The following is a 12,171-nucleotide window of genomic DNA, read 5'->3' as shown; positions in this document are numbered from 1 at the left end:
AGGTCAACTATAAATGTCTGCAGTTTATTTGCATGTATATGGCTACCCCCCCTCCCCCCCCCCCCCCCCCCCCCCCCACCCATGAGCCAGGGACCTTGCCGTTGGTGGGGAGGATTGCGCGCCTCAGCGATACAGATGGTCGTACTGTAGGTGCAACCACAACGGAGGCGTATCTGTTGAGAGGCCAGACAAGTGTGTGGTTCCTGAAGAGGGGCAGCAGCCTTTTCAGTAGTTGCAGGGGCAACAGTCTGGATGATTGACTGATCTGGCCTTGCAACACTAACCAAAATGGCCTTGCTGTGCTGGTACTACGAACGGCTGAAAGCAAGGGGAAACTACAGCCGTAATTTTTCCCAAGGGCTTGCAGCTTTACTGTGTGGTTAAATCATGATGGCGTCCTCTTGGGTAAAATATTCCGGAGGTAAAATAGTCCCCCATTCGGATCTCCGGGCGCGGACTACTCAAGAGGACATCATTATCAGGAGAAAGAAAACTGGCGTTCTATGGATCGGTGTGTGGAATGTCAGATCCCTTAATCGGGCAGAATTTAAAAAGGGAAATGGATAAGTTGAAGTTAGATATAGTGGGAATTAGTGAAGTTAGGTGGCAGGAGGATCAAGACTTTTGGTCAGGTGAATACAGGGTTATAAATACAAAATCAAATAGGGGTAATGCAGGAGTAGGTTTAATAATGAATAAAAAAATAGGAGTGCAGGTAAGCTACTACCAACAGCATACTGAACGCATTATAGTGGCCAAGATAGACATGAAGCCCATGCCTACTACAGTAGTACAAGTTTATATGCCTACTAGCTCTGCAGATGATGAAGAAATTGATGAAATGTATGATGAGATAAAATAAATTATTCAGGTAGTGAAGGGAGACGAAAATTTAATAGTCATGGGTGACTGGAATTCGAGAGTAGGAAAAGGGAGAGAAGGAAACATAGTGGGTGAATATGGATTGAGGGAGAGAAATGTAAAGAGGAAGCCATCTGGTAGAATTTTGCACAGAGCATAACTTAATCATAGCTAACACTTGGTTCAAGAATCATAAAAGAAGGTTGTATACATGGAAGAATCCTGGAGATACTAAAAGGTATCAGATAGATTATATAATGGTTAGACAGAGATTTAGGAACCAGGTTTTAAATTGTAAGACATTTCCAGGGGCAGATGTGGACTCTGACCACAATCTATTAGTTATGAACTGTAGATTAAAACTGAAGAAACTGCGCTGACTAAACCAGAGGCTGTACAGAGTTTCAGGGAGAGCATAAGGCAACAATTGACAGGAATGGGGGAAAGAAATACAGTAGAAGAGGAATGGGTAGCTCTGGCACAAGAAGAAGGGAACAGTTGGTAGGACTTGTTCTGAGGCATCAAGGGATCGCAAATTTAGCATTGGAGGGCAGTGTGGAGGGTAAAAATCGTAGAGGGAGACCAAGAGATGAATACACTAAGCAGATTCAGAAGGATGTAGGTTGCAGTAAGTACTGGGAGATGAAGAAGCTTGCACAGGATAGAGTAGCATGGAGAGCTGCATCAAACCAGTCTCAGGACTGAAGACAACAACAACAACATGGCTACCCCCCCCCCCCCCCCCCCCCCAAGAACCATGGACCTTGCCGTTGGAGGAGAGGCTTGCGTGCCTCAGCGATACAGATAGCCGCACCGTAGGTGCAACCACAACGGAGGGGTATCTGTTGAGAGGCCAGACAAACGTGTGGTTCCTGAAGATGGGCAGCAGCCTTTTCAGTAGTTGCAAGGGCAACAGTCTGGATGATTGACTGATCTGGCCTTGTAACACTAACCAAAATGGCCTTGCTGTGCTGGTACTGTGAACGGCTGAAAGCAAGGGGAAACTACGGTCGTAATTTATCCCGAGGGCATGCAGCTTTACTGTATGGTTAAATCATGATGGCGTCCTCTTGGGTAAAATATTCCGGATGTAAAATAGTCCCCCATTCGGATCTCCAGGAGGGGGTCTACTCAAGAAGACGTCATTATCAAGAGCAAGAAAACTGGCGTTCTACGGATCGGAGCGTGGAATGTCAGATCCCTTAATCGGGCAGGTAGGTTAGAAAATTTAAAAAGGGAAATGGATAGATTGAAGTTAGATATAGTGGGAATTAGTGAAGTTCGGTGGCAGGAGGAACAAGACTTCTGGTCAGGTGACTACTGGGTTATAAACACAAAATCAAATAGGGGTAATGCACGAGTAGGTTTAATAATGAATAGGAAAATAGGAATGCGGGTAAGCTACTACAAACAGCATAGTGAACACATTTTGTGGCCAAGATAGATACGAAGCCACACCTACTACAGTAGTACAAGTTTATATGCCAACTAGCTCTGGAGATGACGAAGAAATTGAAGAAATGTAAGGTGAAATAATAGAAATTATTCAGATAGTGAAGGGAGACGAAAATTTAATAGTCATGGGTGACTGGAATTCGGTAGTAGGAAAAAGGAGAGAAGGAAATGTAGTAGGTGAATATGGATTGGGGCTAAGAAATGAAAGAGGAAGCCACCTGGTAGAATTTTGCACAGAGCATAACTTAATCATAGCTAACACTTGGTTCAAGAATCATAAAAGAAGGTTGTATACATGGAAGAAGCCTGGACATACTGACAGGTTTCAGAAAGATTATCTAATGGTAAGACAGAGATTTAGGAACCAGGTTTTAAACTGTAAGACATTTCCAGGGGCAGATGTGGACTCTGACCACAATCTATTGGTTATGACCTGTAGATTAAAACTGAAGAAACTGCAAACAGGTGGGAATTTAAGGAGATGGGACCTGGATAAACTGAAAGAACCAGAGGTTGTACAGAGTTTCAGGGAGAGCATAAGGGAATGATTGACAGGAATTGGGGAAAGAAATACAGTAGAAGAAGAATGGGTAGCTCTGAGGGATGAAGTAGTGAAGGCAGCAGAGGATCAAGTAGGCAAAAAGACGAGGGCTAGTAGAAATCCTTGGGTAACAGAAGAAATATTGAATTTAATTGATGAAAGGAGTAAATATAAAAATGCAGTAAATCAAGCAGGCAAAAAGGAATACAAACGTCTCAAAAATGAGATCGACAGGAAGTGCAAAATGGCTAAGCAGGCATGGCTAGAGGACAAATGTAAGGATGTAGAGGCTTATCTCACTAGGGGTAAGATAGATACAGCCTACAGGGAAATTAAAGAGACCTTTGGAGATAAGAGAACCACTTGTATGAACATCAAGAGCTCAGATGGAAACCCAGTTCTAAGCAAAGAAGGGAAAGCAGAAAGGTGGAAGGAGTATATAGAAGGTCTATACAAAGGTACAATATTATGGAAATGGAAGAGGATGTAGATGAAGATGAAATGGGAGATACGATACTGCGTGAAGAGTTTGACAGAGCACTGAAAAACCTGAGTCGAAACAAGGCCCCCAGAGTAGACAACATTCCATTGGAACTACTGACGGCCTTGGGAGAGCCAGTCCTGACAAAACTCTACCATCTGGTGAGCAAGATGTATGAAACAGGCAAAACACCCTCAGACTTCAAGAAGAATATAATAATTCCAATCCCAAAGAAAGCAGGTGTTGACAGATGTGAACATTACCGAACTATCAGTTTAATAAGTCACAGCTGCAAAATACTAACGCGAATTCTTTACAGAAGAATGGAAAAACTAGTAGAAGCCAACCTCGGGGAAGATCAGTTTGGATTCCGCAGAAATGTTGGAACACATGAGGCAATGCTGACCCTACAACTCACCTTAGAAGCTAGATTAAGGAAGGGCAAACCTATGTTTCTAGCATTTGTAGACTTAGAGAAAGCTTTTGACAATGTTGACTGGAATACTCTCTTTCAAATTCTAAAGGCGGCAGGGGTAAAATACAGGGAGCGAAAGGCGTGAAGAGTTTGACAGAGCACTGAAAAACCTGAGTCGAAACAAGGCCCCCAGAGTAGACAACATTCCATTGGAACTACTGACGGCCTTGGGAGAGCCAGTCCTGACAAAACTCTACCATCTGGTGAGCAAGATGTATGAAACAGGCAAAACACCCTCAGACTTCAAGAAGAATATAATAATTCCAATCCCAAAGAAAGCAGGTGTTGACAGATGTGAACATTACCGAACTATCAGTTTAATAAGTCACAGCTGCAAAATACTAACGCGAATTCTTTACAGAAGAATGGAAAAACTAGTAGAAGCCAACCTCGGGGAAGATCAGTTTGGATTCCGCAGAAATGTTGGAACACATGAGGCAATGCTGACCCTACAACTCACCTTAGAAGCTAGATTAAGGAAGGGCAAACCTATGTTTCTAGCATTTGTAGACTTAGAGAAAGCTTTTGACAATGTTGACTGGAATACTCTCTTTCAAATTCTAAAGGCGGCAGGGGTAAAATACAGGGAGCGAAAGGCTATTTACAATTTGTACAGAAACCAGATGACAGTTATAAGAGTCGAGGGACATGAAAGGGAAGCAGTTGTTGGTAAGGGAGTAAGACAGGGTTGTAGCCTCTCCCCGATGTTATTCAATCTGTATATTGAACAAGCAGTAACAGAAACAAAAGAAAAATTCGGAGCAGGTATTAAAATCCATGGAAAAGAAATAAAAACTTTTAAGGTTCGCCAATGACATTGTAATTCTGTCAGAGACAGCAAAGGACTTGGAAGAGCAATTGAACGGAATGGATAGTGTCTTGAAAGTAGGATATAAGATGAACATCAACAAAAGCAAAACAAGGATAATGGAATGTAGTCGAATTAAGTCGGGTGATGCTGAGGGAATTAGATTAGGAAATGAGACACTTAAAGTAGTAAAGGAGTTTTGCTATTTGGGGAGCAAAATAACTGATGATGGTCAAAGCAGAGAGGATATAAAATGTAGACTGGCAATGGCAAGGAAAGTGTTTCTGAAGAAGAGAAACTTTGTTAACATCGAGTATAGATTTAAGTGTCAGGAAGTCATTTCTGAAAGTATTTGTATTGAGTGTAGTCATGTATGGAAGTGAAACATGGACGACAAATAGTTTGGACAAGAGGAGAATAGAAGCTTTCGAAATGTGGTGCTACAGAAGAATGCTGAAGATTAGATGGGTAGATCACATAACTAATGAGGAAGTATTGAATAGGATTGGGGAGAAGAGAAGTTTGTGGCACAGCTTGACCAGAAGGAGTGATCGGTTGGTAGGACATGTTCTGAGGCATCAAGGGATCACCAATTTAGTATTGGAGGGCAGCGTGGAGGGTACAAATCGTAAAGGGAGACCAAGAGATGAATACACTAAGCAGATTCAGAAGGATGTAGGTTGCAGTAGGTACTGGGAGATGAAGAAGCTTGCACAGGATAGAGTAGCATGGAGAGCTGCATCAAACCAGCCTCAGGACTGAAGACCACAACAACAACAACAACAACAAAGCAGGGGTGGTAACCATAAGTCTGGCATGTTACACACTGTCTCTGGCCACTGAGGTCCAACTGTGGGCAACTACGCTGATGGGAGAAATGTACTGTAGGTGGTGGGGTGAAGGAGAGGTTGGGACAGGGAGGAGGAGGGATAGCAGGGTAGGGCTGAGTGAGGGTGTTTTGCTGCTAGTGGGAGCATGCAGGGACTTAGTGGGGGTAAGGTAGGACTGCTAGGTGCAGTTGGGAGGTTTGGGGTGGGGGATGGTGGTGGTGGTGGTGGTTAGTGTTTAACATCCCGTCGACAACGAGGTCATTAGAGACGGAGCACAAGCTCGGGTTAGGGAATGATTGGGAAGGAAATCGGCCGTGCCCTTTCAAAGGAACCGTCCCGGCATTTGCCTGAAACGATTTAGGGAAATCACGGAAAACCTAAATCAGGATGGCTGGAGACGGGATTCAACCGTCGTCCTCCCGAATGCGCCACCTCGCTCGGTGGGGTGGGGAGGGGGGGGGGGGGGGAGGTGAGTGGTAAAGGAGAAAAGTAGAGAAAGGGGAAAAGACTAGTGGGCATTTTGGTGGAATAGAAGACTGTTCAGTGCTGGAGTGGGAGTACAGAAGGGGTAGATTAGTTGAAGGACAGGGGCTAATGAAGGTTAAGGTCGAGAGGGGGAGGGGTTACACAAGATATACTGCGGAGAGTGTTCCCCACCTGTGCATTACAGAGAAGCTGTTGTTGGTTGGAAAGATCCAAATGCCACAAGCTATGGAGCAGTCACTGAAGTGGAGCACATTCCATTGGGCAGCATGTTCAGCAACTGTGTGGTCCCACTGTCTCTTAGCCACAGTTTGTCGTTGTCCATTTATGTGGACAGACTGCTTGTTAGTTGTTATGACCACATAGAAAGCAGCACAGTGGATGAGGCTAAGTTTGTAAATCAAACAACTGCTTTCACAGGTATCACTGCCTAGGTACAGGAGATCTCACATGAATACACACGCACATATTCACACATGAACAACTCACACATGCATTACCACAGTCTTTGGGCACTGAGGCTGGACTCTGGGTGGAGAGAGCAAGGAGGAGACTGGGGTGGGGAGGGAGGAGCTTCTTATCCCCACCACCCACAGATCACTTCTCCCATCAGCACATTTGCTCACAGTCCTCCCTCAATGACCTGGGACTCTAGTTGTGTGTGCGAGCTGTGCTTGCATGAATTTGTGTGTGTTTTCTTCTAAGAAGGCCTTTTGGCCTTCAACTCAAATATATAGCAGGCTTTTTGTTGTGCTTGTCTGCAACTCAACATCTCCTCCATATGGTGAGTAGCAATCTATCCTTTTCATAACACTGTCGATATTCTATCTTGGATTTTGCATTGTTTAAATTCTAAATCTATACTACCATATAAAGAAAGGTGTCATTTAACTTAGTTGCCAAAAATCTCAAAAATTCTTTACTGACTTCCTCCATATTTTTACATGATACTCTAATAAATGCTCAGAATGTCATAGGATACATATTTTCAAATACATTGATATGTAAATAAATATATACTGTATAAAGGGGAATGTTGGGAGCAAAATTCTCAAAAAGTTCTTGACCAACTTATTTCAAATATTTACACAACAGTCTCATACACATTTGGATGGACTTAGGCTACATATTTTTTAGTATATACAATATATTAATACGTATGTAAAAATGTGTACTACTACATGAAGACTAGTTATTGTTTCACATTGTCACCAAACTTCACGTAAGTTCTTGACTGCTTTACTTCAAATTATTAAGCATTGCTCTAAACAAAATTTGTGCCAATTTACTTCTGATATTTACAAGATGATCTACTAAATGTTTGGACAGCCCACCTGGCTAGCCGCGAGGTCTAACACGCTGCTTCCCGAGCGGGAAGGCATGCCAGTCCCCAGCAAGAATCTGCCCAGCAGATTAGTGCCAGCCAGCCTGTGCATGGTTTTTAAGGTGGATTTCCATCCACCTCGGCGAATGCAGGCTGGTTCCCCTTATTCCGCCTCAGCTACACTATGTCGGCGACTGTTGTGCAAACACTATCTCCATGTACGTGTACACCATAATTACTCTACCACGCAAACATTTGGCATTACACTCATCTGGTATGAGATGTTTATGGGGGAGGGGGAGGGGATCCATTGGGGGCTGAACTGTACAATAACCCTTGATTTGGTGTGGGGCGTTGGTGGGGTGGGTAGACTGCTGTGGCCTGTTGTGGGGTACGAAGCCTCTCCGTCGTTTCTAGGTCCTTGGTTTAATACACAATACACAAATGTTTGGACAAACATTAACTACATATTTTTAATATATATGGTAAATAAGAAGGTATACAGCATATAAAGAGAAAATGTTGCTAGCAAAAACCTCAAAAAGTTCTTTACTGGTTTAGTTCAAATTTTTACCTGATATTCTAATAAACAGATGAAAAGTCATAGGCTCTATATTTTTATGGTATACGGTATACAAACATATGTATAGTATATAAAGAGAAAACAATGTAAGCAAAAATCTGAAACAATTCTTGACAGATTTACTTCAAATATTTACACAATATTATAATAAATATTTGGACGGACATAGTTTACATATTTTTAATATATAAATAATATATATGTAATATGCAAAAGTTGTTAGCAAAATCTGAAAAGTCCTTAACCACTTATTTCAAATTTTTACAAGATACTCTAGTAAGTACTCAGACAGGCATAGGCTGTATATTTTTCAAACAACAATGCACAGGTTTTCTGTTAAAAATTACTGTGAGAAAGCAAATGCCGTGTTGTGCTGGGCTGTGAAGATGTGCAGTTTTGTTTCCTTTCTAGCAGTCAATTTTAACTGTGACAGTGCGGAATTTAAACCATCAGACACTTTTTCTCTCATATATATTCTTTTGCCTTACATATGATTTTAAGGAAAAATTGTATATACAAGTGCATGATACTCTGTTTTCTCTCTCACAGACCGTTTCAACAGAAAACTGCTACAGATCTGAATAATCTGAAACTTTGTTATTCTTCCTGTTTGCAGACAAACCATTGTCACAGATTCAACTGCAAGAAAGGTCTCTCATACTCCGTATGCCAATGATCCCAACCGATTTACCCATTCAAGTTAAGCAACTTCAACACCCAGTCCAGGTTTCACTCATAACAACAATGAATAAGGATTAAGGTCAGAGAGAAGGGAAGAGGAGATGGGCTGACACGGGGAAAATAGAGACTTAGAGAGGGGGAAGGAGGAGATGGACAGGGAGAGGGAGGAGGAGATGGTGATGGAGAGAGACAGGGTGGAGGAGGAAATTAGGATGTATATCAAACTGCCATACACCATTTGGCACTTCTGAAGTATTGCTGAGTTTCCTAGCAAAAAATATTTGCAGATGATCAGATCTGAACAGGTGAACACATCATGACATCCAGCGACGCTAACTGCTACTCCGCGTAACATGCAGCATAGCTCACAGCAGTATATTATCAGCACAGCTCACAGCAATACAATATTAGGTGGTGGTGGTGGGGGGGGGGGGGGGGGAGATATTGCCATTTATCCAGAATGAGCTTGATTTATTCACTTCTATTTTAAAAATCTACAAGTAAATAATTTCTTTATCAAGACAGGAACAGACAATATATATTTAAGTTTTGTGCTACAAGATATTCTGCATGATTGACCTGCCTCAATAGTGTGCTTTGGCATGCTGCTTTTGGAATGTAGAGGGCAGGGGCACCAGTCCTGTATCAAATCCACTTGGCAGATTAACGATGGGGGCTGGTGCACCAGCCAGCCTGACTGTAATTTTTTTTTTTGACAGTTCCTCATACCTAACTTGGTGAATACTGGACTAGTACCCATGTCCTGTCTCAGTTACAAAACTCGAAAACATTCTCACACTAGACACAGGCAGATGTGGTACACAAATTTTCTCCTGGATGAGGAGTGTGGGAGGCAACAGACAGGATATCCAGCCATCTGCCAAATCCAGGATAACATGATAATTCCATGAAGATACAGGATAAAGGCCAGGAAAATAGAAGAAGGAGAAGACAAAGAAGCAGAAGATTATGAAAATCTAGAAGATGCAGTTTTCAAAGACACGAGAAACAAGGCCTCGTTAATCTCATCTGAGTTCGTGTAAAGCAACCCTGAAGTAAAACTTTCTATGGCGTAACAAACAGAACTTAAATTAAGCAAGCTCCTAAATGCAAAAGTTTTCTGGTTTCTTGAGTCAGACTAAACTGCTTATCTCCAAAGTAGATTACTGATATATTGCCTTGTCCACACAACAAGTTTGCATTTACTGGCATGGAGAATTAATAAGAAGCTCAAAATGTTTACAGTTCAACATCAAAAATCATTTAACAAAATAGCAAATCACCTAAAAGATTACTCAGACCAACATAGTCTTGCCCAGAATCATTGAAATCAGTAACAACCCATTGCTTTTTTAAATCATAAACAATGGTAGTTCACAAATTTTGATAAGGCGTGGAAAACAACTATACTCAAACATAACAAGCTATATTCACACCACCTGAAAATCTAGTACCAGCTATTCAATGCCGTAGCACAATGTGTAAAGTGTTAATACTTCATGTGATACTTGGAAATCCTACCTGAAGCAAAATATTATAAGTTTCTCTATCAAATGACTTACCTGTATGAGTTCTTAAGTGAACAGTTAAGTGACATGAACGCTTTGAGCGATAGGGGCAGATCTGGCATCTGGAAATAGAATTGGTATCACCATATAAATACACAGGACTACAACCCACCTGTAAGATTCTCAACTTGTCTTTTGAAACTGACTTTGAAGAACAAACATATTTTGCCTATTTGTGAAATTTGGTGCTATTATCTGTTGCATGGGTGCACATAGAGGTCTACACAGCTGCACAATCATGATTTATATAGTTTGGCATATAATGCTTCTAATAGCATATCTATTTACATCAGAGACAAATCTATACTTGTGAGATGCAAAAAATAAGGGTGTAATCTGCACAAATTATGTTTATGTACCCTGAGTGGCACATAGAAAAGCCAATCAAAACATGCAACAGGTAAAAGTCCCGGCTACCAAGAACAAAGTATATTTAGCTCACAGGTACATTACAGTCAGTTGCACTAGACATGTGAAGCTGTTTTATAAGAGTAAAAAAATCATTTCATTCACATAAGAGGATACCATAGTTTTTAACTACTTACATATCCAAAATACAAAATTTCAGAATCATGAGTGGTAATGCATAACACATTTGATAGTCTGGAGAACAAAATTAAATATCAGATAAATAAACTTTTAAAAATCTAGTTAAGCGTAAAAGGTTTCTTTTTGCCTCAGGCAATCTATCACCATCCCTGCTTCCTAACCTTAATAACCACCATATGTAATTCAGAAAGGCACTTTTGATCAAATCTCAAATGGTATTGTTGACTTACTGATTTGCAGACAAATGCTGTGTGTGTGAAAGTGAACTACTGGAGTAATGAAAGAAAGTTTATCAAACAATGAGTTGTTGCTGCTGCTGAAAGAAGTCCATTCCCCTAATGGATGCTCTGTGAAATATTCAGTTAGAATGTTTTGGCTGAACCATAAATTCTGACTGAGATTTGGAAATGCAACAGCAAGCTCAACTCAAGGTCAAAAATAAGGACTAGGATATTGGTAATTGTGTATCTCATTTTCAAGCAGGAATACAGAGATGATATTGAATAATTAAAATTGACACAAATTATTTATCACAATAAAATATAAAATGTGTGCAACCTGAAAATTTCATTAACCTATCCACTATCATCGGTAGTTTACGAGTAATTATAAAAATTATCAACCATGACAAAATCATTCACAAATAAGCAGACTGATTGAACTACTTATTGTATTTGTTAATGGAAATTATAAGTAACGAAGATCTTAAAACACACTTGGTTGTTAGGTGTTTGTAACATCAATCCCTTGAAGGTAGTGATGTGTGTGTAAGAACATCTTACACACAGCCATCTACATTATAATTTGTTTCTTCATAGCCAAGGGAAGTAACTTATATATTCTACTTTCCTAATAACTAGTGATGACAATCTAGCAACTTATCTTTCATTTGTATGATTTTTTCCTATTTTCAGAAAGAAGATAATTGTTTCCATCTGCAAACTAAGGTAGAGGCCCTTAACCATATTTTATTAAAAGCGATGATGTAAATGCTGAAGACTGTAATGCTCTTTATGTCTTCCTAGTTGTAGCATAGGAAATCCACCTAGTTACCTTCAGTTTTGGATCTCTTGTCTTTAGTTCTAGTAATATGAACAAATCAAACACATAAATGAGTCAAAAATTTTTGTTCTTAATCAGCTGAAGATGAGGACTAAAACTGAAGTTCTTCATAGTTCAACATTGACACCATCCATTATATGTTTCAACTTTATTTCACTATTCTATCTATGGCATCAGTACTTTTAAATGCATGTGTTCCTGCAAGAGACATCATCTTATGTGAATTATTCATCAAATTCGCAAAACATTGTGATGCAAACTGATAATGCACAGATGACTGAAGTTAAAGAATACTGCTCTGCTGATAAATTTTAAATGACACAGCTATCAGAAATTATATTGTTGACAATTACCTGAAAAATGCTTTCAACTGTTGAAAAAATTCTTTTTTGAGATGTTCTGAGTGGAAACTGAAATATATCAACTGTCTTTTTGTCATTCTCCCCAAAGAGAGGTGTTACATGTCAAGA

At 40.4% G+C, this 12,171-nt stretch overlaps 1 protein-coding gene across 3 annotated transcripts in view; it reads right to left on the bottom strand.

Annotated features, from left to right (window-relative positions):
- The window catches only part of LOC126483692 (zinc finger protein 714-like), a 291,534-nt gene that overhangs the window by 122,788 nt on the left and 156,575 nt on the right, over positions 1 to 12,171 (bottom strand). For all 3 annotated transcript variants that reach the window (XM_050106775.1, XM_050106777.1, XM_050106776.1), the window contains exon 5: positions 10,085 to 10,152. In XM_050106775.1, the coding sequence (XP_049962732.1) occupies positions 10,085 to 10,152 (68 nt within the window). The remainder of the gene's footprint in view (positions 1 to 10,084; positions 10,153 to 12,171) is intronic.

The sequence above is a fragment of the Schistocerca serialis genome, chromosome 6, assembly GCF_023864345.2.
Source record: "Schistocerca serialis cubense isolate TAMUIC-IGC-003099 chromosome 6, iqSchSeri2.2, whole genome shotgun sequence".
NCBI lineage: Eukaryota > Metazoa > Arthropoda > Insecta > Orthoptera > Acrididae > Schistocerca > Schistocerca serialis.
This window is presented reverse-complemented; position numbering and strand designations above follow the sequence as displayed.